Here is a 26,228-nt window from a genome sequence, read left to right as displayed (position 1 = left end):
TGGGTGACAGAATGACATCATCATACAAATGGATCTGTCCATCACCCAGGATGGCTTGCAGGAGGTTGCTATAGGTGGCTTCTGTTGGTGGAGGGAGCCAGGGTGAGGGGAGGAGCTGGGAGCAGCTGCCGCTACCAGGCCATGGCGGGGAGGGAAGGTGCTGCACAGAGCTGAGCGCCCCTGTCAGTAGCTTGGCTCCGAGTGGTGCCCTCCCTCCCCTGCAAAGGAGACAAGAGGGCCAACTCAGAGCTGATCTCTGGCTGAAGGTACTGATGGGAGCCATGTCCTGCTGCTGAGCCTGGGAGGCGGGTGGGGGGGGTCAGTAGCAGAAGATTTGAGAGGCACTATGGCCTGGGCAGCTCCGAGCTGCTTGCTTTGCCCAAGGCCACTGGCGGGGAGGTGGGGAGAGAAGCCAGATCATGCTGGGGCTGGGCCACATGGCTCCCAGCCCCCAGGAAGGCCACAGCTGCTGTATGGATTCCTGACCTCATCCAGAAAGGCTGAGGCTGGCCATGTGGCTCCCTGCCTACCCCAGAAAGAGAGGGGAGTTGGCAAGCACAGCGAGCAGGGTGCACGGCTCCCTTGTTGTTATAAAAATTAATTCTTCTGTATCATTTCTTTGGAGCAAAGAATCCCCACAAAGAGTTTCCACAGGCCAAAATCTGCTATCCTTCCTCACTCAATCAACAAGATTACACACCGAGTGACGTACCACTCAGTATGGGTACGGGTGACAGAATCACAGCTGAATTTACAAATTGCCACTGCTGCAAACCTAGCTGTGTGTTTGGAACCATGCAGCCACAAAATTTGGTGCTGTAAATAATGGCTCATTAGACCTCATACAAAACAATCAAATTGTAGGTATGATGTAGCAAATAAACAATGAATACAGGGGAAAGGAAGAGGTTTTGACTTAAGTGGGTTAGGAGCCAGCCCTCATTTGCACTGATGAAATGTTCAGTTTTACTGTCATATTTAATCACAGAAGTCTGAGATAGTCTAGATAATCCACTTTTCTGGTTATCTCTCCAGAATTGCTCAGTACCATACATATTTAGAAATATACATTAGATTTATACCACTTTGCAAGAGGTATAGTCTGTTAAGTGGGCTAATTATGATGTTTGTTTGGACACTTTGTTTACTTCACAGTTCTCACTGCGAGCACCATTACAGATGATGAGTTGTACTTACACAAATAATTCCAGTGGGGCTGGTGGTGTGTGTACGCACTATTCAGTTTAAGTAATGGTAGAGGACTATGCCCTTTATTGTACTATTTAATACCACACCACTGGTTACAGAGCAGCTGTGCTGTGTGTTGTCTGGCAGAGGCACCCTGCTTTTAGTACCTGGTATAGAATTATCATCACCTCCTAAAATGATGAAGATTTCTTTAAGAGATGAGCCATTGAGTTTCTGACACACAACTTAAAAATAGCCATACATATCTTACCCTTATGATGAATAACTTATATAAAGAGGGTTCTCAATATCTGACTGAGAAACAATGCTAAATAACTGTGCTAAATCAAAACAGCACAATGACTTAAGTAATATATGAATACAGATTAGAGGGCTGAAACACTTCACAAGTACACAACCAGACAAAAAGACTCAGAATTACAGCATTTGTGTGCACACAAAAAAGTAGGTGTTCTATAATGAGAGGATACATTTTAAAAAGTATCTGGATGCTTTTAATTTACATGCAGCTGGATTATAGAACCCCTCTACAACCTGGCAAATACTTATTCTCTCAGTCACGTTGGTTTCAATGGGAATACCCACATGAGTAAATGCTCCTTAGAGTGAAAAAAGGACTACAGTAAACCCCTGACATGCATGATTTTGAGTTCAGCGCAACTCAAAGCCACTCTGTGGCTGCCTGCCCACCCAGATCCCCCAGCTGGGAGAAGCCACACCTGGCTCCAAGACTGGCAGGGAGCCAGGAAACTGTCTCCTGTGAGCATGGGGAGCTGGAGCCTGGCTTGCAGCTCTCTGCTGCTCCCAGGAGCCAGGAAGCTGTCTCATGTGAGTAGTGAAGAGCTGCGAGCCAGGCTCCAGCTCCCTGCTCTCACAGAAGACTAGAAACTGACCAGCGCAGCTGCTGTGCTGGTCAGTTTCCTGGCTCCTGATAATGCATGAAAATTCAAGTCACCTGGAGGTTGCCAAGAACGCAACCTCCGCATAAGTCTGGCCTCTTGTTAATGACCAGCTATATTTGTATTGTGATTGGTTTGCTTTTCCCCTCTCTTTCTTCTCAGAGGCTAAAACATGCCTTTTTGTGATTCACTGACGCATTGTAATAAAGTTTATGCAAATGAGTTGTGACTTTTTAGGAGAGAAGCACAGATGTTTCTTAACTGCAGTGTAATTAGTTTCAGTTTCCTCTTCATCACACAACTGTGCTGAGTGAGTTTAATCAAGAACACTACAATTCACAAGGAACCTTCTAGCAGGGCAGATGAACTTTTAAACAACATACTGTGAGTTATGGAAGAGGAGAATCTGCCCTGACATTTGTACAAAAGACCAAAAAAAAAGAAAATAAAAAATCAAAATTAAATATTTGAACCTATTAACGTCAGGTTGATGTTACCCACTAGGTATAAGCTGATGACTGGTGTATGTATGTGGTAGAATGTCATGTGGACTCTTTTCATGGAGCTTTGTACTCTATACAACACCCACACATAGGTACTGGAACTAGGGGTGCAGGGCAGGGGGCTGCACCTCCCCAGCTTGAAGTGCTTTCCATTACATACTGGGTTTACAATTTGCCTTGGTTCTTCAGCACCCCTGCATCTACCTATGCTGATGGAGAACATTAAAAGAAATGCATTCTCTATTGAGACAGCATGTAACGTCCTCCTGCTTCATTAGAGCTGCACAGATGGTATGTCCTGTACCTTAAGGATAACACAAATGAGTGGAGCTGGTTTACAAGGAAAATTTTCAAGAATATGAAGCAGCCGCCTCCCTGACAGCAATTCTCTTTTTATCACCAAGCTCTTCTGCCAAGTGACTTCCTATGATGTGGTTGTTGGTTTAAGCTGTTTTACAGTTCTTGGTGATGTCCATTTTCAGTGGGGCTGACTTTGCCATGCTTTGTGTTCCAATGTGTTGGCGCATTTAGAAAATGGTTTACATTTCGCTTTCCATGATTTGAGGAAGACAATGTTCAATATGAACAAAGAGTTGATACCTTTCCACAGTACTTTTCTTGTGAAAATCAAGTCCACATACATTCTAGCCATAGAATTGCAGTCATATAACTTGTACAGCTATGACAAAGAGAATCAGCATTTGAAATTCCCCACTGGCCTGCTCTGTAGTTTCAGGTCAGAAGTCAGGCCTTTATGCCAACTCTTCAATGGGCAGAACGTTTTAGTGCATACGCATTTCTGTAGATAATGCATCCAAATCCACTACAAACAAATGAGAGATTAAGAAGGTTTAAGCACAAATATTATAAACTAAGTCCTACAAGTTTTCAATTCTTGCCACTATATGATGGCCACTGAACAGGAGTGTGCTCATGTTAAACAAGAGTTTATGTGCACACACTTCTTGTTTAATATTCACAACCTAGGCAACAAGGTCTGAATGTCTAGACTGCCTAATTGTCTGGAAAAATCATTATCTACAGAAAAGGAAACAAGTTTAAGTTCTGAGACAAAGTTGTGTTTTTTGCTGCATTAAAACTAAATGTGGCACCTAAATCTGCTCAGCTCATCACTTAATCCAATGAAAATTCTTTCATCTCTTTCTCTGAAGAGAGATGTTACAAAGCACTGACGTTTTGACTGTTTGAGGGTAGAGAGAACAAGAGTCTGCATCTGTGTGCATCACAGAGCTGAGATCTGCATGCTACTGGCATCTAAGTGATAGCTAGTGTGGAAGCCGGTAAGGAGCAGAATAAGGGGCATATAAGAGCATCCTAACTGTGTAGTCACAGTTCCACCACCCTTTGTATCCCACAGAGCAGGGACTAGGAACCATGGGCTCGACTTCCATTCTGAAGATGTAATACAGGTTGAGCCGCTCTACTTTGGCACCCTTGGGACCTGATCGGTGACAAAACAGAAAATCTGCCTAACCACAGGAGATCAGTATTACCTAGCAGCATTACCAACACTTCTACTGCTTATGTGGCTCTTATAAGACATTTGGGGGGGGGGCGTAAATTACAGCTAAACAACAGCACAGAACACTGACAGCCAGGACTGATGGCTGTAAACAAACTTTATGGGACTATGGCAAACTTAGCCACAGCCATGGTGTTACAGGAAGCATATCTTCCCTTTCAGCCCAGTACAGATCCTGTTATTCAGGGGTGCACTCAGACCAACATATAGCTCTTAAATAAAACTGTATCTTTGTAAGTAAAACTATAATCACTGTATCCTTCTATCTATACTATTTCCAAGTTCATTTCTTTCTTTCTAAAGGAATGCTCATAAGATTCATTACAGTCAAGCAAGAGTAAGTCATGTGACAGAAGGCTATTTATTATTCATCAATTTCTCACCATAAAACATTTGTTATATTAAAATTTCTATCACTGCAAGGATGACATTAACTGTGGACAATATACAATCCTTTTTTGTCCAATAAAATATCCCAAGCTACTTTTATCTTCCCCCACCTCAGGGACGAATGATAAATTTCCTGCCATGATTTCATGACTTAAAATTATCTTGAGCCTTGTCAGAGGCCACCAAATCACCACAGGGCAAGTTTTTCTCTCACAATGACGTAAGTCAGGAATAACCCCTCTGAAATCAATGAAGGTACACTAGTAACTAGCTTCAGAAGAGGGTAACTACGCTGAACAGTTCTGCAGTAAAATAGATGTGTTCTTAAAAGCTTCTTTTTCTTCTTCTTCTTCCTCGTAAGAGTTAAATTGCCAGATATTTCCATTTCATTTCAGCACCCATTCCCTCTGCTATATACATAACTTTAAGCTATCTTGAACTTCTCTCTTCTGTTCCTCATCTACCTGGGAACAATTTAACCAAGATGCCATGCTCACAATTAGCATCCTGACATTTCAGTGTCTTCCATTCCCCAGCACTGTTTTGTCTTCATCCTTTTATTCATCCTCCAGAACATTTCCAAGTCAAGCTTTGTGCAGCTTTTGTATAACAAGCAAAGAAGCTGTCACACGGAGAAAGCTCTGTAATGATGCTGATGACACTGATCATTCAAAAGATGAAAAAAAAGAACTGCACACACAAGAAATGGAAAACTTTTCATGATGATGAAGCCTAATTATATTCAGCTTGGCTGCTTTAGGGTGGATTATCTGCTACAGTTCTAATTAAGTTCCTAATTTTATACAGTCTAATAAAAAATGAAGGCGAAAGTCTCTGACTCCTGTAAGTGTAAAAAGTGATGGCAGCAAGTGCCAGGGACAACCACAGCTTTGTTCCAACACATAGCTCCTGTGCAAGGATACTTGGTGCTACAGGCTGCACCTCTCAGAGCTGGTATTCTGTCCTCCAGCAACATCCGTGCTCCAGCAGGACCACTGACTTTCCGGGACAAGAGCATTCCGGACTGGAAGGGGGCTGTGGCAGGCGCAGGAGCCCCAGCAAGCCTGGGAATGGAGCTCCAGCCTGCCCGATGACAACACAGGAGCATGGAGCTGGAGCCTCTGCCTGTCCCATGGCAGAGTCCCCTGGGAGCCTCTCAGCAGTGTGGGGTTGGCCAAAGCCCCGTGGCAGCCCCACAGGAGCCACGGGGCAGGAGCTGGAGCCAGAGTCTCAGGGGAGGAAACATGGAGCTGCAGCATCCCTGGAGCACAGGACTGGCTGGGTATAGATGCTCTGGACATCTCCTGCTCCAGAAAATTCTCTTGTTGGGGACCTATCAGGTCCTGAGCATGCTGAAAAAGGGAGGTACGACCTGTCGCTGTTGCAAAATATGGGGAGGTGGAGAAAATATCATCCTGCCCTTTTCAGCGCTTGCCAGCAGAGCTTGCCCAAATTAGAAGGGACTTTATGTTGCTCTTTGTACAAAGCTGATGCAGTGGGGGAAGGGCACTACCAGCTCCTGAAAGCACTGTGCTTATTTGAGCATACATGTGCCTACAGGGAACAACTCCATTCCCACCCCTCCCATGGACACCATCACAATGCCATAAAGGAGCTTGGGATTTCTTAGTTCCGCAAAGTCCTGCAGAACCAATTTTCCCAGGGTATCAACTTCAGTCTCTATCTGCTTAGCCTTGATGGAGGTTTTTAAGGCAGATACTATTCATCTCACCAGGGCATTTTACACTTGCAGTTCTTGAATGCCATTTGAACAAAAGTATTATTTGCTGACATATTTGTGAACACTTTTTCCATGTGTTTGAGTTGTTGTTAGAATTAAACACATTTCTTTTAAGCTGATGGGTATCCTGGTCACTATGTAGAACCACTAGCAATTAATGGAGGAATGTTTAACCTATTCTGCTTGTGCCACTGGTGGCTGAACGGGTTACATGTTGATTCCAAACTGAAGTGTTTAGCAGAAGATGTTTTAAAGAGCACATAGAACTTCATAATACTGCAAAGACATCTATGCATTTCTCTAAGTTATTTATGCGTATTATGACAAATCCCTGGTCAGTTCTACAGGGGTCCTGTGCTTCTGGGCAGCTCCTTGTGTGCCTCAGAGACTTACAGAGGCCCCTCTGTTGCCCTAGGTCTTCCCAAAGGCAAGAGTCGCCCTTTACTGAGACACCTTCATCACAGGCCAGTCCTAACTGGAGGTGGAGTAGGACCCTCTCCACCGGTCTTGAGGTGCTCTGGTCTTGTCCCAGTTGGTCAGCCCTCCAGGGGGAAGGTTGGAGGGAGTCCAGTCCCACCCACTGCCCTGGACTCTGGCCCAGGGATCCTGGGGAAGGAGGGAGCTGGTGAGCCTTTTGCCTGGGCCTCTTGCCCTGGGCCTCTTTACCCACCACTTCCCTCTGGTATCTTCCACCCCTGTGCCTTGTTGCTGGTGTCACTTGTCTCTAGTCTGTTCTGTCCCATTCTGCTTTTCTCTCCAGCCTCCAGCCTTCTTCTCTCTGGGCATCACTTCCACCTCCTGCTGCCTGTGGAAAGCTTTTTATAGGGAGCACCCAAATGTTCACCTGCCATCAGGCGCTTGTCAGATGCAGACTGTGATCTGTCACAGTATACTTCCCATAAATGACAATGTAAATTGAAGATAAAGATGCACAAAGAAACAGGCATGCGAATAATTGCATTGCTGCATGCTCACATAATAAACTAGTGCATGAAGTTATACCCATAAATTATACACATGAATGTATATATCTTGCACCATGGCTTTTTGTATGCATGGTTATTTGGGCAATTCATTAGATCAGTTTCCTCAAATTACGTAATTTTGCTAAAACTCCTGGTCAGAGACAGTATTTAGTTTGGCACCAGCAAATGAAAGGCAGGGTATGAAAACAGCGATAAAAATATGTATGTAATAAAGAAATGTGGGCAAGCTCTAATGATGCTCTCTAAAAGCTTGATATAATTCTTTGAAATACAGTTGGGTAACAAAGGACCTTCAACACGTGACCTGGATTAAAGATGAAGGAGGCAAGATATCCGGATAGTATTACTTTCAAAAGCATTCCAACACATCAGATTCAGTTACATTTGATATGTCTGAAATACAGTACAAAGACAATACTTTAAAAGGAAGCATGTGAGAATGAGATAATTGAGATACTGAGAAAGAAGTTGTATGGGTTTCCTTTTTAGTAAAAAGAAATTCCACAAAGATGTGGTTACAAAAAGAGTAGAAAAGATGAAGATGTCACAAAGAAGACTGAGAAAATAAAAGGCCCATGAAGGAATTAAAAAAGAAAGATGCCGTTTGGACTTTTAAAAAAAGTGTTCTTACCTTCCCTTTGCCACTACTGCATTTTCTGATCATTATTTCACATTATCTAGGTTATATTCAAATCGCCATATTTCTTATCTTGCTGATTTCTTCTGTCAAAGAATGAATTATATTGATCCAGTTTCAATTAATTTTCTTGTCCATTATCTTAGCTTGTGTCAGTGGCTATCAAATCTCCCCATTCAAAAAAAATCTGTGTTCTCACTAGGTTGAATATTTAATTGTAGATATTAAGAGAGTTAGTCCATCTGTTTTCATCTTCTTTGTATTTGGATCAATAAAAGACAGAAGATTGTAAATTTTCAAAGAAATGTCTCTTAGTGGCAAATTTATGATAATGTTGTATGACTATTTCACTGCTGCAAAAATATTATAATTCCAGTAAGATATTTCTTTAGGCATTTTTTAATTATGGCAGAATTCTTTAACTCATGAATTTCTTGAACTTCTGAACTGCATCAGTAATCTCCATAATGCATCAAAACAAAAAAGCAGTCATGTAGCACTTCAAAGAAAAACAAAATAATTTAAGTGATGAGTTTTTGTGGGACAGACCCACTTCTTCAAATCATAGCCATACCAGAACAGACTCAATATATAAAGCACAGAGGTCCAAAAATTGTTATCAAGGTTGACAAATCAGATAGACTTTAACAACCATCTACAGAGAGAAAGTTTGGAACTAACATTCATATTCAAATTTGACACATTAACACTTGGTTTGAATGGAGACAGCAATTACTTGACCCATTATAAGGACTCTTTCACATACTTAGATGTTTGACCTAACACTTACTTCCCCGCACACCCCTCTCTCTGCTCTTCTATCTTATTTGCCAACAGTGGTAACAATTTTTCTGATTTGTCACCCTTGACAACAATTTTTGGATCTGTGTGCTTTTCATACTCAGTCTGTTCTGGTAAGGCTGTAGATCTGAAGAAGTGGGTCTGTCCCATGAAAGCTCATCACTTAAGTTATTTTGTTAGTCTTTAAAGTGCTACATGACTGCTTTTTTGCTTTGATATAATACAGACTAACACGGCTATCTCTCTGTCATTATGTAATGCACTGTTAGATTTGCTTTGCTTAGACAAGCAAACATTTCCTGCAAATATAGCCATTATACTCTCATTATGATTATTTTCTTTGCTAAAAGATAACACTGAACTATAATCATAGATGCAAAAATCACAGCAGGGTCTTCCATTTGCCAGCTTTCTTACTGGTATTTTTATTATTATTGTCTCATTAACAATTCCACTATTGGTTTTGTTCTGTTGAACTTGTCATTTGACTTAAAAATTACCTCGGGCTATATATTAAATGAAACAGCAGCCCTGTAGCATTTTAAAGACTAACAAAATAATTTATTAAGTGATGAGATTTCATGGGACACACAATGGCTCTTTCTGATGCATTTTCCAGATCAGAAGAAGTGGGTCCATCCACGAAAGCTCATCACCTAATAAATAATATTGTTAGTCTTTAAAGTGCTACATGACTGCTGGTTTGTTTCGTGAAGATACAGACTAACATGAATACCTCTCTGTCACCTGGGGCCATATTGTTATGTCATTGATCACATTAAGTAGTACTCCTCATGTCCCCATTAATTTCCATGGGACTACTCAAGGATTAAGGCGTTATTCAACAAGAGTAAAAATCCAGCCCTTAGTATTATATCCTCCTGCCATGCACTAGAATTATTCCATAACTTCTGAGTATCATCCCCATAAGAAAATGCTTATTTGTTTAAGTAAAATGTATTAATTCATGATATGCAAAAAAGGCCAAAAATAGGGTGTAATTTGATCCCCAAAGGGTGACTTCCCATTTTGCTGGCCTAGCATGCCCATAGGAAATTTGCAGATTAATTGTGAGTAGAAATCTGTGAGTAGAAATCTGAGTGTGTGTACCTCTACCTATTGGATAGCAGGCACAAGTCAGGCAATTAGAGATGCAAAAACAACTTGCTAGCTGAAAATATTTTCCAGATGAAAAACTTTCTGGTGCTAAAAAAATCTGATTCATTTATTCTGGACTCAATCTACGCATGAAATCATAACCTCCATCTGGTTCTGCTAAGGCTTTAGCAACGGCATTTCTTTTACCCTTCCAGAGATGACTTGAAATGAGAAGCAAATATGAAAACATAATTTTATTAGTTTTCTTTTTAATACTTTTATGCTTATCAGAAGCAGGAAACCTGGGACAAAATCCACTGGACTACCAGAAAGTAAAGGGAACTGTAGATAAGGATGTTGCAGACTTGCTAAACAACTTCTTTGTACCTGTTTTCACCACAGACTATGTGGGAGTGCTACCCACCACAGACTGACTGTACTTTTTTCAAATCATAAAGATGATCTTGACAGAGACCAAGACTATTCATAGATTCCAAGGCCAGAAGGGAATGTTATGCTTATCTACACTGATCTCCTGTGTAACACAAGCCATAAAATGCCTCTAAAAATCCCTAAAACGTATCTTTTAGAAAAACATCCAATCTTGATTTAAAATACTCAGTGATGGAGAATCCACCACCACCCTTGGGAAATGGGTCCAATGGTTAATTATCTCACCTTTAAAAATTTACGCCTTATTTCCAGTCTGAATTTGTCTAGCTTCATCTTCCAGCCATTACATCGTGTTATACCTTTCTCTGAAAGAGAAGGTGCTGGAACAATATGGTAAATTAGACAGACCACAGGGAGAGTAAAATATTTTACTGACAGACATTGTTTCCATGCAAAAGTACATAACACATTGCCATCACCTAAATAACCTGAATTCATAATTAATCTTGTGGGTCAGATCTGGGGCTTCTTTTCCAGCTTCTGTCAATCAGTGTAGTTTCAAAATGGAGCCATACTGATTTAAACTATTTGAGGATCTGGCCCTATGTTTCTGAATGTTATTTAGAGGACCTGGATGTGTCCCTTATGAGTGGTTTTATGTGCACAACAAAAGGAAGTTTATCATTGAGGTGAATATTCTTATGGTGCATGTGGCTATGAAGGAGACTGATAGGAAGGCATGTGAATTAAGTTTACTTTGGATGTTAGTGGAGACTTAACCATACACACCAACCTTATTGATTTTATTGCAGGAAATAGACCTCACCTCTATATGCAATGCTTTTTTTCCACACTAGTATAAAACCACAGGTGTGAATCCCTGCCTTTGTTGAACAACAAGTTGAAGACACAACCAATTTTTAATATAGTTTACAAAAATATAAGTCATACAGACTGCACTAGAAAAAACAAATGCAGGGAGAATCCTTTTCCACACAAAGGCTCAGTCCTAGATGTACGGTCTTTACATGGTTCCCAATCCTGCAGACTACAGCATTAGGCCTTCAATTTCCTCCCCCCACACCTTATTTTTTGTCAGATTGGGATTACACATAGCAACATTTAGCAAACCAAACAACTAATCAGGTTCCTACCTGGGAGAGCTGGTAAGACTCCAGGTTGTAAAACTGCTGTTCCCTAAACAAAATGGAAAGGGTTAGAATGAAATCTCTCTTTACACATAACAAAGATTTCACAAACACAATCAACAAAAGTCTTTAAAATCCAAAACAGCCTCAAGGGTACTCTGGAAAAAATTTGTAAAAAATACGTATCTGAAACGTCCACAGCGGGGTGGCCAACCCACAGCTCTTTGAGCTATTAAATGCAGCTCCTCATCAGAGCTGTTCACCAGGAATGTTGTCCGCTGTCTGCACACATGCCCCAGAATTTGGTGGGAGATGCACATGGCGGCAGCAGCAGTGGTGGCTCCAATGAGTTGCCGGCATCGAGTTAGAGCGGGGTCCTGAGGGTGCCTGGCTCTTGAGGAGTGGGAGGGCATTGAAATAGAGCAAGGTAGGAGATGCCTAGCTCTGGGAGAGGAGCAGGGCACTGAGTTAGAGCGGGGAGGCTGGGGGTGTCTGGTTTTGGGGGAGTGGTGGGGGACTGGGTTATAGTGGGGAGCTGGTTCTTGAGGAGGGGTGGGGGATTGGGTATAATAGGGAGCTGGGGGTGCCTGGCTCTGAGGAAGGGCATTGAGCCATGTATTAGATATTTAAATTTTATATCTATATAGATACAAATAAATACATAATACGTGGCTCTTTGCACTCTATCCATGTGGCTCTTAGTCCCTATCTGGTTGGCCACCCCGGTCTACAATATACCTTTAAGGGTCACTAAGTTTACTTTGACTGCTTTGAAATACACATAAACAGGCAAAACATTTATTCTGAAACTCAGCATTGATTATGAGTGGAAAAAAGCAGCTAAACTCTGGACTCAAGATTAGATGAGATCAAAATTAAAACAACAAGTTTAATGTAAGGTGCTCTGCGTGTTGAGTCTCTCCAGATAGAATACAATAGATCACATTTGCCTCATCCATACACAGCACTGGACTTCCCCACACATCTGAAATTCTTTCTTGGCAGTCACTCGATAACAAGTAGGACATCTTCATGTCACCCTGCTATGTGTGAGTCTGTTGATGGCTGATCTGCCCGATTCTGGAGCCGCAGATCTTATCACAGAAGGGCAGGTGTTGGCAGCCATTGCGGGGGTGCGGGGCAGTTTTTGACACTCTTTTCATCTTCTCTGCCTCTCTGCACTGTGGCAGGACCTCTCAAATTGCACCTTCCCCTTATGCATTACCGTACCCAACTGGGGATGGTCTTGGGCAAGGTTCTCCCAAGAGTCGACATTGATGCTGCACTTTTTCATGTGTGCCTCCAGCATATCCTCATATCACTTCTACTGGCAGCCAACACTCCTCTGGCCTTCCTCCAATTTGGAAAACAGAATCTGTTTTGGGAGGCGCTGATCAGACATCTGAACCATGTGATCAGTCCAACAAAGTTGCTGATGAATAATAATGGCTTCGATGCTGGTCATGTTCGATTCTTCCAGGATGCTAGTGTTCGTGCGCCTATCCCCCGCAAGAGATATTTAGGATTCTCCTGAGGCAACATTGATGATATTGTTCAAGTGCTTTCAGGTGATACTTGCATGTTGTCCAGGTTTCACATGCTCACAATAGCATCGGAACAACCTCTGCACAGTATACAAGGAACTTGGTTTTGGGATAGATGTCCCAATTCTCAAAGACCCTTTGTCTCAGGTGGGCAAAAGCAGATGCTTGCATGGCTTAGACGGTGCTGAATTTCCACAACAATGCTGACTTAAGATGAAAGATAACTTCCAAAGTATGGGAAGTGCTCCACATTTTCCAGTTCTCCATTAACTTTCTTCAAACAGCAGAAAGCAAAACTGTTCTCCCTCATTAATAAATTGTGCACATTTATTATTAGAGACATTAAAGTTCAAGTCACCCTGAATTCCTTCAAGAAATGTGCACAAGAAAAATGTGTTATTTTAAAATCTAAAAAACATGCACTATGCCACAGTGTGACAGTGTAGTGAGGCACCAAACACTGAAAATTGGGAGAAACTGTGTGGGATGATTCATTATCAGTCAGAAAAATCTAAGCATTGTGGCAGATGTACAGCTCACATTTTTACTAGTAATTAATCTGTTAGGTTATTTTCAAAAGGCTGTTATTTTTAACCCTATCATCTCTATATCCTTTCTGAAGCCTACTGCGATGGTGAAAAGCCAGGGGGTACCAGAAAGGATCAGAAACAGGTATGTTAGCCCTACCCTGAACAAATTCCAGTTGCCGTGGCAACCAAATGGCAGTTGCTCCAGGTTACTTAAAACAATTCAGAACCATTTAGAATTTAGATGAGGCACTTAAATTACTTACGACACCTGGAAGCAATCTAGAACTTGCTAGAACCAGGAAAGACAGTTTGGTTTGATTGAGACAGCTGGTGCCAATTAAAAATCATCTGGAACTGGTTAAAAGCCTCCTCTTTACTCAGTTCAGTGGCATGCTGGGACTGGTGGGAGGAGAATGTACTGCTGGAGAGCAGGAGCTACAGAGATACTGTCAGGTACCAGGAGAGAGCCCTATAGGTACAGAGGTTAGAGGCAGGCAGAACTCAGGTTGGGGAAACAGCCATTTGGGGCCTCATTAAGCCTGAGAGACGTAAACACTTTTTAGACGAGGAGCGGCTGAGATAAAGCATCCAGTCTGTTGCCTCCATACTTGCAGAATCCAGCAAAGCCTAAGAGATTTTTCTCGCCCTCTTTCCTCCTGCTAGCCAATAATCAGACTATGGCTTGCCCCTGAAGAAAAGGATTTGCAGAGAGTACTCTGGTGAACCACTAAGGCAAGCAATTAGACAGGGAGTTGCAGTTTTCCCCAGACAGGGAGCAATAATACTTAGTGCTACCCAGATGCACAGGATTTACTGTGCAAAAGTTGGAGCTGTCAAACCATATAATTTGCTCATGCTTTTTTTGTAGGTGATAGCACATTCCTTCAGGGACAAATTCATGTGATAAAAATCTTTCAGTGTATTTACTTCCTTCAAGTTCTTGTTCTCAGCTGTCTGTTCAGAAGTTATATGTATATAACCGAGTAAAAAATAAAGAAATACAGCAATAGGGGCCTAATCCAGCTCCCATTAAAGTAAATGGAAACGTTCCTATTTACAGTAGGCCCCCAACTTATTCAGCAGTTGTGCTCTTGCGCAAACCAGCATAAGTCAAATTTCACATAACTCGGGGGGTGGGGAGTGGGGGAGGCAGGAAACTGACCCATGCAGCAGTGCTGGTCAGTTTCCTATCTCTTGTGACTGGGGAGCAGACAAGAGCCTGACTCTGTGCTGGCCCCTGCTCACAGGAAAGAGGAAACTGACAAATGCTGCTGCACTGGTCAGTTTTCCAGTTCTTGTCAGTGGCAGCAGCTAAGCAGCAGCCTGACTCTCGCCGCCGCGACAGGAGCAGGGAGGCTGCCAACCCGATAGGAGCTGTGACACCACTCCTGTCAGGGCCAGCAGCCTGAATCTCACCGCCCCGATAGGAGCCTGTCAGGGTGGCAGCCTGACTCTCAGTTTCCCCACTCCTGTCAGTGACACTCCTGTGAGTGGCAGGGAGCTGGCACCTGGATCCTGACTGCCTGCCACTCACAGGAGCTGGGAAACAGACCAATGCTGCTGAACTGGTCAGTTTCCTGGTTCCCCTGATTGGTGGGTAGCCTGAAGCCAGGTGCCAGCTCCCCTCCACTCAGTGTTGCGTTAATCTGAGATTTGCTCAGCTTGACTGCACCTGTCTCAGGGTTTTAGTGTATTTGGTTACTTGGGCCCTACAGTTATGAAGGAGAAAAAATATTCGGTTTCAGGTAATGAACTGTGCCTCAGAAAGAACTCTGCTCTAGCTCTTGTAATGTTAATGATGGAGAAGTATTTACATTTACAGTGAAAAGCCATCTTGCAAGAGTACATAGGAGACAGTTTCATGTCTTTACTTCACCACATTCGTCAAATCTAAAACCTCAATATTACTTGTGTGATCATACTCATTATGTTTTTAAACATTTGGGAGTTTACGAGCAATTGTTTACACTGAAAGTGAAGAAAACACTTTATGAAAAGAAGCAGAGCCAAAATTTCGTTTCTGGAGTGAAAGATAAATCCAGCAGCATTTCAGAAAAAGAAAAAAGCATTTGCTCTAATTAAACAAAGGCACTGCTGTTCTTTTCTATGTGCCAATCTGCTAATGGATGCATTTCAGTGGTGGGTAAAATGTTTCCTACATATGTAAAGTCTAAAAAGTGCTTTGGGATCCTTCAGGAGGAATGTTGCTATTATAGGGGGAGTTGGTATATTTCTGTTATCTGACCCTTTTCATTACAATAGATTCTTGCAATCATTTTTGAGATGCTGTAAAATCTTTGTTGTAAGTAGCAAGCTTTGAAATTCTGCAAAGGGAAGTGCATTTTCTTTGTATCATGACAACTCAGATTTCCAAGGTTACATATGTTCACAAATCACAATTTTCCATCTCACTTGTGTTCCCCAGGAAAATTTTGGCAGACTGGACATGAATGTTCTAAAGCCAGACCCATGCTACGACAAAAACAGCTGAGTTCATGAGTTCAGTACCTCAAGAGATAAATTACAATGCAGAGTTCGCACCCTGCTAATGATAATGTGTGGCATATATTAGAATTTGTTTTTTAACTTTTTCCTTTTAAAAAAAACCTCTAGAAATTACATATACAAAACCTATGTTCAAAGAACATTATTTAGCTTGTAAAGTCAAGCATTACAAGTGAGAAAAATCTGGATTTAAGATTGCCAGTGCAACTTTAATTTTTTCTCCACCGGGCTATGAATAATAATATCAAGAAGGCTGAGGTGTTTAATGTCTGTTCTGCTTCAGCCCTCACTAAAATGCTTAATCATGACCAGATACTTAACAATAAGGAGAACGGAACGCAAGCCAGAATAGGGAAAGAATGAGTTAACTATTCAAGTAAGTTAGATATATTCAAGTCAGCAAGGCTTGATGAAATGCACCCTGTGGAATGTAAGGACCTAACAGGGCCAATCTCCAAATTATTGGTGATTATGTTTGAGAACTCATGATAGTGCCAGAAGACTAGAGAGGGCAAACAGCACATATATTTTAAAAGGGGAACAAAGAGGACCTGGCAAATCACAGATGAGTCAGCCTAATTTTTCAATTCTCAAAAAGATACTGGAACAAACTATGAAACAAATTAATTGGTAAGCACTGGGCCACCAACAGCATTTCTCAGCCACAGGTCAGAACAGTCAATGGGCCCCCATGCATACGTAAGCTAAGCCAGTACGGATGCAGTCCCCCTGGTATTTGGGCAGTGCTGCACCTACTCTGACAGCTGTGCTATTGGGCATACTCTTCTGTCATGGCCGGGGCATCCTTATGCCCACCCAGCAGAGTTGCCAACTATCTAATCATCCATAGCCAAAGACCCTGCCACTCCCCCTACCTGCCCACTCTATGAGGCCATGCCCCTGTCCTGCCCCTTCTTTATGAGTTGGAAGGTCATGAGCTTGGGATGCAGGGGAGAACCATGGCCCTGGTATAAGAGGTCTGGTCATGGCCACGGGGGTGCACTGCCAAATTCAGCAGGGCTCAGAACCAATGTTAGCTGGGCCACTTAAGGCCAATCATGAATACTTGGGCCCTGTCCCTCTTGATTTGCTGCAGAACCTTGTTGATGAGCAGAATTTTGGGGGAAATGCATAGAACAGATCTTCTGCCCATGACAAGAGCAAGGCATCAGATGGGAAATCCTCACCCAGGCCCTGTTGAGGGAAGAACTGAGGACATCACTTATTCTGCCTGGTCACAAAGAGATCAACTCTGAGTGTGCCCCACTACCAGAAGATCTCAAGGGCGACCTCCATGTGTTGCAGCCATTCAAGATGAGAAGGGAATTCTTGGCTTAAACAACCCACAAGAGAGTTCTGGACATCTAGAAAGTGACCACCTTCTAAGTTGATGTCACAGCTGATGCAGAAGTTCCACAGCTTGAGGGTCTCCTGGCAGAGGGCAGACGAATGGGTTCCCCCTTGCCAGTTGATGTAAAATACTGAGGCTATGTTGTCCATGGGGTCTCTGACCATTCTGCCTGCCAACCAAGGGCAGAAGGCCCTGCACATGAGATGTACTGCTCTGAGCAATTTGATGTTTTTGTGTAGCACCATTTTGCCTGGAGCCACACATTCTGGGTCTCCATGATCCTGAGACGAGCCCCCAATCAAGATCCAACACATTTGACACCAGCTTGATGGTGAGGAGACTACTCTGGAACAGGACCCCTTGAAGGGCATTCACAGGGTCAATCCTCCACAGAAGGAAGGAAACTACTGACCTGATAATTGTGGGAAGGTTGTTGAAATTATCTCTGATATGGGAGAAGAACAAGGCCAGACATGTCTTCAGAGGTCACATATGGAGCTTGAGATGATGAATGACAAGAGTACGTGCCACCATGTGCCCCAAACAGTGTAGGCACACTCTGGTCAATGTCATGAGAAACCTGCACACCTCACTGATGAGCTCTCCGAAGGATGTGAACTTCTCCACTGAGAGGAAGGCCCTAGTGGCTGTGGAGTCCAGTACCACTCAGATGAATTCTATCTTCTGCATTGGTACTAACATTAATTTCCTGTCATTCACCAGCAGGCCTAGCAAGTGGCATACAGAAAGAAGGAATGCCTCCTTGTTCTGTACATGGGACCTGGAGCTGCCCTTGACCAGCCATTCACTGGAAAGGGCTGTTGAGTGTGTCACAAGATTTGAAGCCCAAGAAACATGGCATGTCCCAGCCCAGGTAAAGTCCCCAAAGTGATTATCGAGATGCTACTCCACTGGGGAGCTATATACACAAAAACAACAAAAACAATTACTGGGAAAACAAAGGGCTGCAGCAGGTGGCTGGAACAAAGGCAATGCCAAGCAGCAGCACTGGCTGCGAGAAGGAAGTGAGGTTGGGGAGAGCATGCAGTGCCCCTTATACTGAGCCACAGAGGCACTGTTCCAAGGATCGTTGGAGGCTTTCTCCTACAGGTACTGCTAAGGGGAAAAAACTTCCGCCATGCACTGTGGAATGCACATGAGCAATCACTCAAAGAACCTGATATATGAAAAAAGTTTAAAAAAACTGGACTTCTTTAATCCTGAGAAAAAGAGGATGAGGGGCGAGGGACCTAATAATCTTCAGCTATGTTAAGGGATATTTTAAAGAGGGCAGTGAGGAATTGTTCACCACATACACTGACAGTAGAATAAAAAGTAATCAATCTATCCGCAATAAGGGAGATTTGGTTAGATATAGGAAAACCCTAACCATGAGTCTAGCTAGCACTGGAATAGGCTGCCAAGGAAGGGTGTCGAATGCCCATCCTCATAGGTTTTTAAAAACAGCTTAAATCAGCCTTTTCATTTATATGAGACAGCCCCCTTCTTCACTCAGCACATGGGGTGGATATGTAAAGGGTCACAATTAACAGCAACCTATATAGAATTAATGAAACTTTTTTCTCAAAGTACAGTAATATACATAGACAGTAAGACATTACAAGTCCTGAGAAAGTGAAAGAGAGAAAACAGGAATATTAGTACAGGCTGAACCTCTCTAGTCCAGTACCTTCAGGACCTGAGCGGTGCCAAACCAGAGAATCTGCTGAACCACAGATCATTGTTGTCTGGCAGCATTACGCACACTTCCACTGCTTACTGGGCTCTTAAAATACATTTAGGGATAAAGTATAGCTAAATAACAGCACAGAACACTGAGAGCCAAGACTGGTGGCTGCAGACAAATTTTATGGGACCACAGGAAACATGGCCACACCCATGGTAAGTGGTCGTCCAACTAAATAAAATCATAGCGGATTATGGATGTTGCCAGACAAGACAATTCTGGACTAGAGAGGTTTCTCCTGTACTAAACTGACAGTATTCTAATTTTCTGAAGAGTTTACTATTAATGGGATAGATTTTTCATGTTAAGTTATCACCTGAAAAGTAGCTTTGGCACCTTCTAACGCTACAGATCTGCTCCCCACATGTACCTGAAGACAGAACTACTCACTTACCTTACAAGGATAAGATTTTGCTACTTTTAAGTCCTGTCAGCACTGAAGAAGGTTAACACCTACAGGATAATGAGCAGGATTCTTTGTTGGCTCATGCACCAGCCACAGAATTATTATTTACATTTATTTTGCAGAATAGTTAGTGTTGCTGAGATGAGAGCAAGAAGGAATTCAGCTTGACTTTCAGATGCCAAAACGAACTTGCATTACTAGTGGCTCGAAAAACCACCATTTTTATTTGTGAACTGATCTAATTTGATCTGGAAATAATTAAAAGCACCAGAGATCATCCTTTTATGCTTTTGTACAGTGCCTAGCACCCTTGGGCTCCTCAGAGCTATTACAAATACTAAATAAAATAATAACAGTAGGCAATGGCAAAAGCAATGAGAAGTCCTGTGACACCTTATAAACTAACAGATTTTTTTGGAGCATAAGCTTTTGTAGGCAAAGACCCACTTCATTTGCCCACGAAAGCTTAGGCTCCAAAAAATCTGTTAGTCTATGAGGTGCCACAGGATTATTGTTTTTGCAGATACAGACTGACATGGCTACCCCTCTGATACTTGTCACCACGCAAAGTAGGTAATGGGAACACTTAGCTCCCAAGAGGAGGAGTGCAGTGCAACTATGCAGAGAGATTAGAGCTGCAGTGTCCAATATGTTTGCCACTCACCACACATGGTGAATGGGACACTGAGTTGTGGCAAATATGGGGGTGGCCAACCTGAGGCTCCTTAGAACCGCACGGGGGGAGTGCCACCCCTCTGCTCCATGCACGTACTCCATCACTTGGTGGGAGAAGTGCGTGGCGGCCCCAAAGGTGGTCCCAGAGGCGGCCCCAGCAGAGGCTCCAGCGGCTGTGGTATTGAATTAGAAAAGGAGGGCTGGGGGAGCCTGGCTGTGAGGGAGTGGGAGGGCATTTATTTAGGTGGGTGCTGGGAATGCGAATAGTATGGCGAATATAGAAAGGCAATCACCATAAGTGTGGCGATCTTTGAATTCCTATTAGACGCCACTGGATTAGACAGGCAGGAAAAATTATACAAATAAAATCAAATAAATAAATGAAATGTATTTAGAACAGCTCAATTACAATAACTAGGTATAAAGAAATGGTTAATTTGGAAAGATTAGGTTAACAGATAAGATTTTGGATAAGCAGATTAGATTTGAATAGCTGGATCAGATTAATATAAATAAAAATAGTTAAGTAGAATTAGATATGATTAGATATAACTTGATAGATAAAACTTTGTAAGACTGAATAACTACCTCGATGGTCACTGAAAAACTACAAACATTGAATTCTATAATAACAGTTTTACTAATGTTGTGGAATAGCACCATACTCAAAATTGCATTGTCCATCCTTTAAAATACCATACTTTGCCATTTCCACAAATTTTTGGACAGATCCGACAATCCTTATTTAGGGGAAAATCCACTCAAATCACTGTGGTTTTTGCCATAATAATGACAGCATTGTCAGACCAATACGTAGTACACAAAAATGTTGGAAGGAGGAGTTCAGTGTATTCTGGTCTGTCTCAGCACCATTTTCAAATTATTGCATAAATTTACAAACATTCTGAAACTCAAACTGAAAAATATAAAGAGCATAGTGTAGACATGTGAACTCTACTTGTGTCAAACCTGAGAAAAAGATAATTTACCTCAATCAAATTACATGTATTTTTGTTATGTACAGGAGGAAGCTTGGACAGTGAGTATCAAAGTTTATGCATAAATCCAACAATTCTGCCATTATTCATGAAATAATTTAGGTAAATTATCTTTCTAATGTAGGCTTTTTTATCTATGACCCAGGAGCTGGGTATTGAAATAATGTAATGCGTGGACTTAGTTCAAACAACCTCACCATTACAACACCCACAGTAAACGGATATGTACCATTTGTGCCTTCATGTCCAAGGCTATTTTAACCCTAGTAGGGATCTGGTTGCTGTCAGATGACATTCATTTTTGATGTTCTGCTTTCAAATATCTTGGGTAGAGTTCAATGATAGATGTCAGAAGGACCTACTAGGCTGATATACCGAATCATTATTCACAGATTAGCTCTCTTGTCCTGACTAACTAAACATAACCTAAACTTTGGCATGCATTTCCATGTTTGCAGCTAGTGATCATGGCATATGGTTTTTATAGCCCTAAAGGATATTTTAAAATGTGCTTATTCCACAGCAAATTGTTCATGTAGCTTCTATTAAGATGGCATTGAACTATTTTAAATCCTATTAAACTGCTGATTTCCTTGGCCAGTTCGCATTTAAAACTATGAGCCAATCAGAAACACTGGCTACTTATAGAACGTGCAGTTTTTCCTTTATTAAATGGCCTATAATCTCATTTACAAACTACTTAAATATGAATCAATCCACATGTATCATGCCATATGATCCCAATCATGCACTGCTCGGCTATGTCTTTTACCTAAATAGATAAAGGTGTGATGTGCACTCCTGCCCCACATGCTTTATGGAAAAAGGGTTATAACTCTAAATATGCATAATTCAAATATGTAGAAAAACAAGGAACTTTACTGGAGACCTAATTCAGGATAAAATAATTTCTGACAAGAAGACATCACCTGATATAAAAGCAGTTGTTTAGGATAAAAAACACACCAGTGACTAGACATTTAGAGAAACAGAATGAGCTATGCGTTTTTATTTGATTTGGTAACTCACTTTGATCTGCTTGTCCTTATCTATAACCCACTTAATCCTACCGTTTTGCTTAATAAAAACTCTTGTTTATACTCAAATCCAGTATAAAGTGATATTACCAGTGTAAAGTGTTATTACCTGGGAAGGGCCACCACTGTGCATATCTCCGTGTCACTGAAAAAGGGGTTTTTACCTAATCTTTTGCACTGAGACAATTTTGGGAGGCTTTGATCCCTTCTGGGGGGCGATTCCCTGGGTGCTGTGCACTAGAACTGCTTCCTCTCAGAGCTGTGGTTAAAATGTGTCTGCATTGCTCTGCGGGGGGTGGGGGCAGTAACCCCAACTCTGAGCTTTGGCTGCAGGAGACCAGAAGATCTGGCTCCGCAGGACAGGATGGCAGGAGAGCCTCAGAGAGCAAGAAAGTGGGTGGCAGTGGCATGATCAGCACACTGGGAAACATCCCAAGGGGTCTTCTGTGACCATACCCCATTCCAGCAGGATTAGGCTCAACAGCCCAGGTTCCCTACTTTACCAAATAACATGACACACAGCAAGCTTAAACCAACTGGATGTGTATGCTGGAGAATTCCCCTGCAGGGGGGAAATTTCAGACAGCTATAGACTGATGTAGATGGCATAGCCACATCCTAGACCAGCTGTTCTCCCCTCTCCCCAGCATACGGAAAGAAGAAGGGAGCCAGCTTACGGGACGAGAAGGAATGTGGTGATGCCAGGTTCCACTGTGCATTGGTCCCCTGTGTAAAAGCACAGTGAGGTCAGCAGCAGCAGTTACAGGAGAGCTCCTGCTACTTTAACTTCCACCTGTGCTAAGCAACCAAGGACCAGGGAGCCACAACAATCTCCCTGAGGCCACCACACACCACTGCATCCATACAATGACTGGGTGAATTGGAGGCAAAATTCCTAAATCAGGGCCATATGCACAGGAACACAGAATTGACACACTGCATCACGTTAATGTTCCTATCACCGCTGACAGTGGCCAGCTTCACATAGTTCAGTGAAGGTGCAAGAACAACCTGCCCACAAGGAAAGTTTCTTCATACCTTCTCCCACACACTAGTTACTGGCTCACACACGTCTTGATGTATGAGCATTTCTATTCCAGATACACTCTGATATCATGTGAAGAATGAAGAAGCAACTGCCATGAAAAGCTGATCTTTCAAGCTGCCAGATAGAAGACTGTGGCTACCCAGTAGAATGGCACCCAGTCAGAGCTAGGGCTGACAAACAAGAATTTCATTTTACAAAGAAAGAAAAAAAATCAACGTTTTTGGCATTAGGTCCCATCTGTGGCAAAAGCTGAGACCATATTCCCAAAACCCTCCTCTGCCTGACTGAGACCAGGGACTTGATACTGGCCCATTGAATATTTATTTAGATCTACTCAGTAGAATAGCTCCACCAGGAGAGACTGAGCCAGCCACAAACTGGTTCTAAAACCAGATGTTTAGGACAATCATGATGTGAGATACTCAATCAAGTCTATTGTCTGCATCAGACAGAGCAGAAATTTAAACCTGGCTTTCCACATCCCCCAGGCATCCCTGGTGATAAATTCCCAGCCAGCTCTAGTGAGCAATTAATCCTGCTTGTGCAGAAAATTTCACACAAGGTAAAAATACTGATGAGTGCAATGGTACCCAATCCACCATTAATCAGCCCTGCGGCACAGCTACCGGGTTATGTCTTATTTAGCAAAGTTTGGCAATGAAGCTGTTGCACGGATCAACATCACAGCTGCACGAGCACAGACGTCTTATTTTTTTAACTCAAGCCCCTTAAAAAAATGAAAGTAGCAACTAAATGAAGTGCAAAAACCAAAAGTATATTTTTCAGGGTGCTTAAATTAAATCACTTAGAACATGTCTGATTATAAAACAGGAAAACCACCCTCCCAGAGAGGCCTGCTGACAGGTGGTGGAGAGGGCAATTTCCCAGGCAATTTAAAATGCCCAGGGTACCCAGCTGCTGCTATTGCTGTGGGCAGTGAAGCAAGGATAAGGGAGGCTTCCTGCCCACACTTCCTGCGCACGGCTAATGGAAGAGGCCACCAGCCTAGCATGTCCCTACACCTCTTGGACTGAAGGGGAGTGGGGTGTCTGAGCACCACCTCTTACACGAGCGCTGACTTTGCAGCTCCCCTTGGCCAGAAGATACGAACAATGGGAGCTGCAGGGGCAGTGCCTACTGGCAGCAGCACTCCGAGACCTCCCTGTACTGTTCCCCACCACCACCTAGGAGCCACTGCAAGAGGCTTTTGGGAGCACCCATTTTTGGGAGCACCAACTCCCTGCTCCTGCCTCAGCTCAGCATCTGCACCATAAACCCAGCTCCCTCCCAGATCCTGCACTCCACCCCTCCTCCTGCAGCCATACTGCCTCTCTGGGACTGCATCCCACACCACAGGCCATCCTGGTGAGAGTGAGAGAGTTCGGAGGAGAATGAGTGATGGAGGAAGGGGGGATTATGTGAGCAGGGAGGTGGGGCTCCAAGAAGGGGCAGGACAGGGGAAGGACCAGGAAAGGGGTGTGGCAGGGTCTTGGGTTGTGCCATTAGACATTTGGCAACTCTACCAGGTAGGTATGTGAAAGCCCTAGATGTGCTGGAAGAATGTGGGCAGCAGCTCAGTCAGCAGCTTGCTGGGCACCATCCAGCCCAGGCACAGCACTGCCCAAATCGTCAGGCAGACCACGCCCATGCAGGCATAGCTTGTGCATGCATGGGGACCCACTGACTGTTCTGCCCACTGGCCCGGAACTGCCGTCAGCAGGCCTGCTTCCAACAAGTGAATCAGCTTCTGCTAATCATAGCGCTCCATTGTCTCCCCCATCGCCTGCAACAAGAACCAAACGTCAGCTCCCTGATGCATTTAATGTTTCCGAGACACACTGCTGTGACAACAAATAATTCCTGGTGCACAACTTGGGAAAAATAAGTCATTTTTCTGCTCAGCCTGATCTGATAATATTCAATGCCCCACATTATTCTAAAAAGAGTGACAGTGTCCAGTTGTGCAACTTTTAGGTCGAAACCACTTTTGACTAAGTACCCGGAGGATGCTTTTCCAGAGTCAGAATTCTCTCACTGATCCAAGGCTTGAGACAAATTTGTGAGGCAGAAGCTTTTCCATGTCACCACCAAGCAGCTGATATCCATCAAAATATCACAAAGAATGTGGGTGATAGGAGAATAAATAGATAAAAGAATGCTAAGTTTTCAGACCTCTTAGAAGAAAGACGCAAAAACAACAAGAAGTCCTGTGGCACCTTATAAACTAACAGATTGTTTGGAGCATAAGCTTTCATGGGCAAAGACCCACTTCATCAGATGCAAACAATGAAAATTAAGATGGCTCTCATAAAAGTGCCAAGTAGCACACGTTGTCTTGCCACACAAGAACTTTTACCTCAGACCCCTACAATGAGCAAGCTGAAAATATTCCCTCGTGAGGGCAGGCTGACTGCTGTTATATTCAACTGCTCTGTGCTGATATTTCAAACTGGTTGAAAAAAAAAAGTGAAGACAAGTTCACAAATGCAGTTATTCAGCATGTGATACTGGAAACGATTGGTCAAAGCCTTGAGAGAGATTTTTAAGAAATTTGCTGGAAAGTGGGCTACAATTATAGTAGTTGAAACTACAGATTTCTCCAATAAAGAGCAAATAGTTCTATGGATCAGATATCGGAATGACGACATGAATATTGACAAAGCATTCACTATATTGTACAATATAACTGGTACCTCTCCAGAGGAATGTGTGTCAGTAATTTAAGACATGCTATTGTGTCTAAATCAGAGACTCAGCAGCTATTTTGGTCCATGTTATCTGGGTGATGTTAATTTGGCAAGCATAATGTCAGATATAGCAACTAGACTGCGCAAGGTACATAACTCATTGCAATGGGAATGCTTTGAATTTGGCATGCCAGGACTTTATTAAAAATAATACTGTCCTAATAGATACTCAGAGAATGATTTACGGAAAATTATAAAATTTAAATTTTAAATCATCCAAATTAAGTATTATAGGACCTCAAATATGAAATGTTAAGTACGTTGCCAAGCAGCTACGCCCTCCATCAAATAA

General features: G+C 42.7%; 1 protein-coding gene across 5 annotated transcripts in view; it reads right to left on the bottom strand.

The window, feature by feature from the left end:
- The window catches only part of DOK7 (docking protein 7), a 108,472-nt gene that overhangs the window by 18,190 nt on the left and 64,054 nt on the right, over positions 1-26,228 (bottom strand). For 4 of the 5 annotated variants that reach the window (XM_074992406.1, XM_074992407.1, XM_074992408.1 and 1 more), the window contains one exon: positions 11,355-11,397. In XM_074992406.1, the coding sequence (XP_074848507.1) occupies positions 11,355-11,397 (43 nt within the window). Of the gene's footprint in view, positions 1-2,800; positions 3,435-11,354; positions 11,398-26,228 lie in introns of those variants that run through there. The other variant, XM_074992410.1, reaches the window with a different exon arrangement.

This window comes from Carettochelys insculpta, chromosome 4 (genome assembly GCF_033958435.1).
Source record: "Carettochelys insculpta isolate YL-2023 chromosome 4, ASM3395843v1, whole genome shotgun sequence".
NCBI classification, from domain to species: domain Eukaryota; kingdom Metazoa; phylum Chordata; order Testudines; family Carettochelyidae; genus Carettochelys; species Carettochelys insculpta.
Note: the sequence above shows the minus strand (reverse complement) of the source record. Positions and strands in the feature narration are given on the sequence as shown.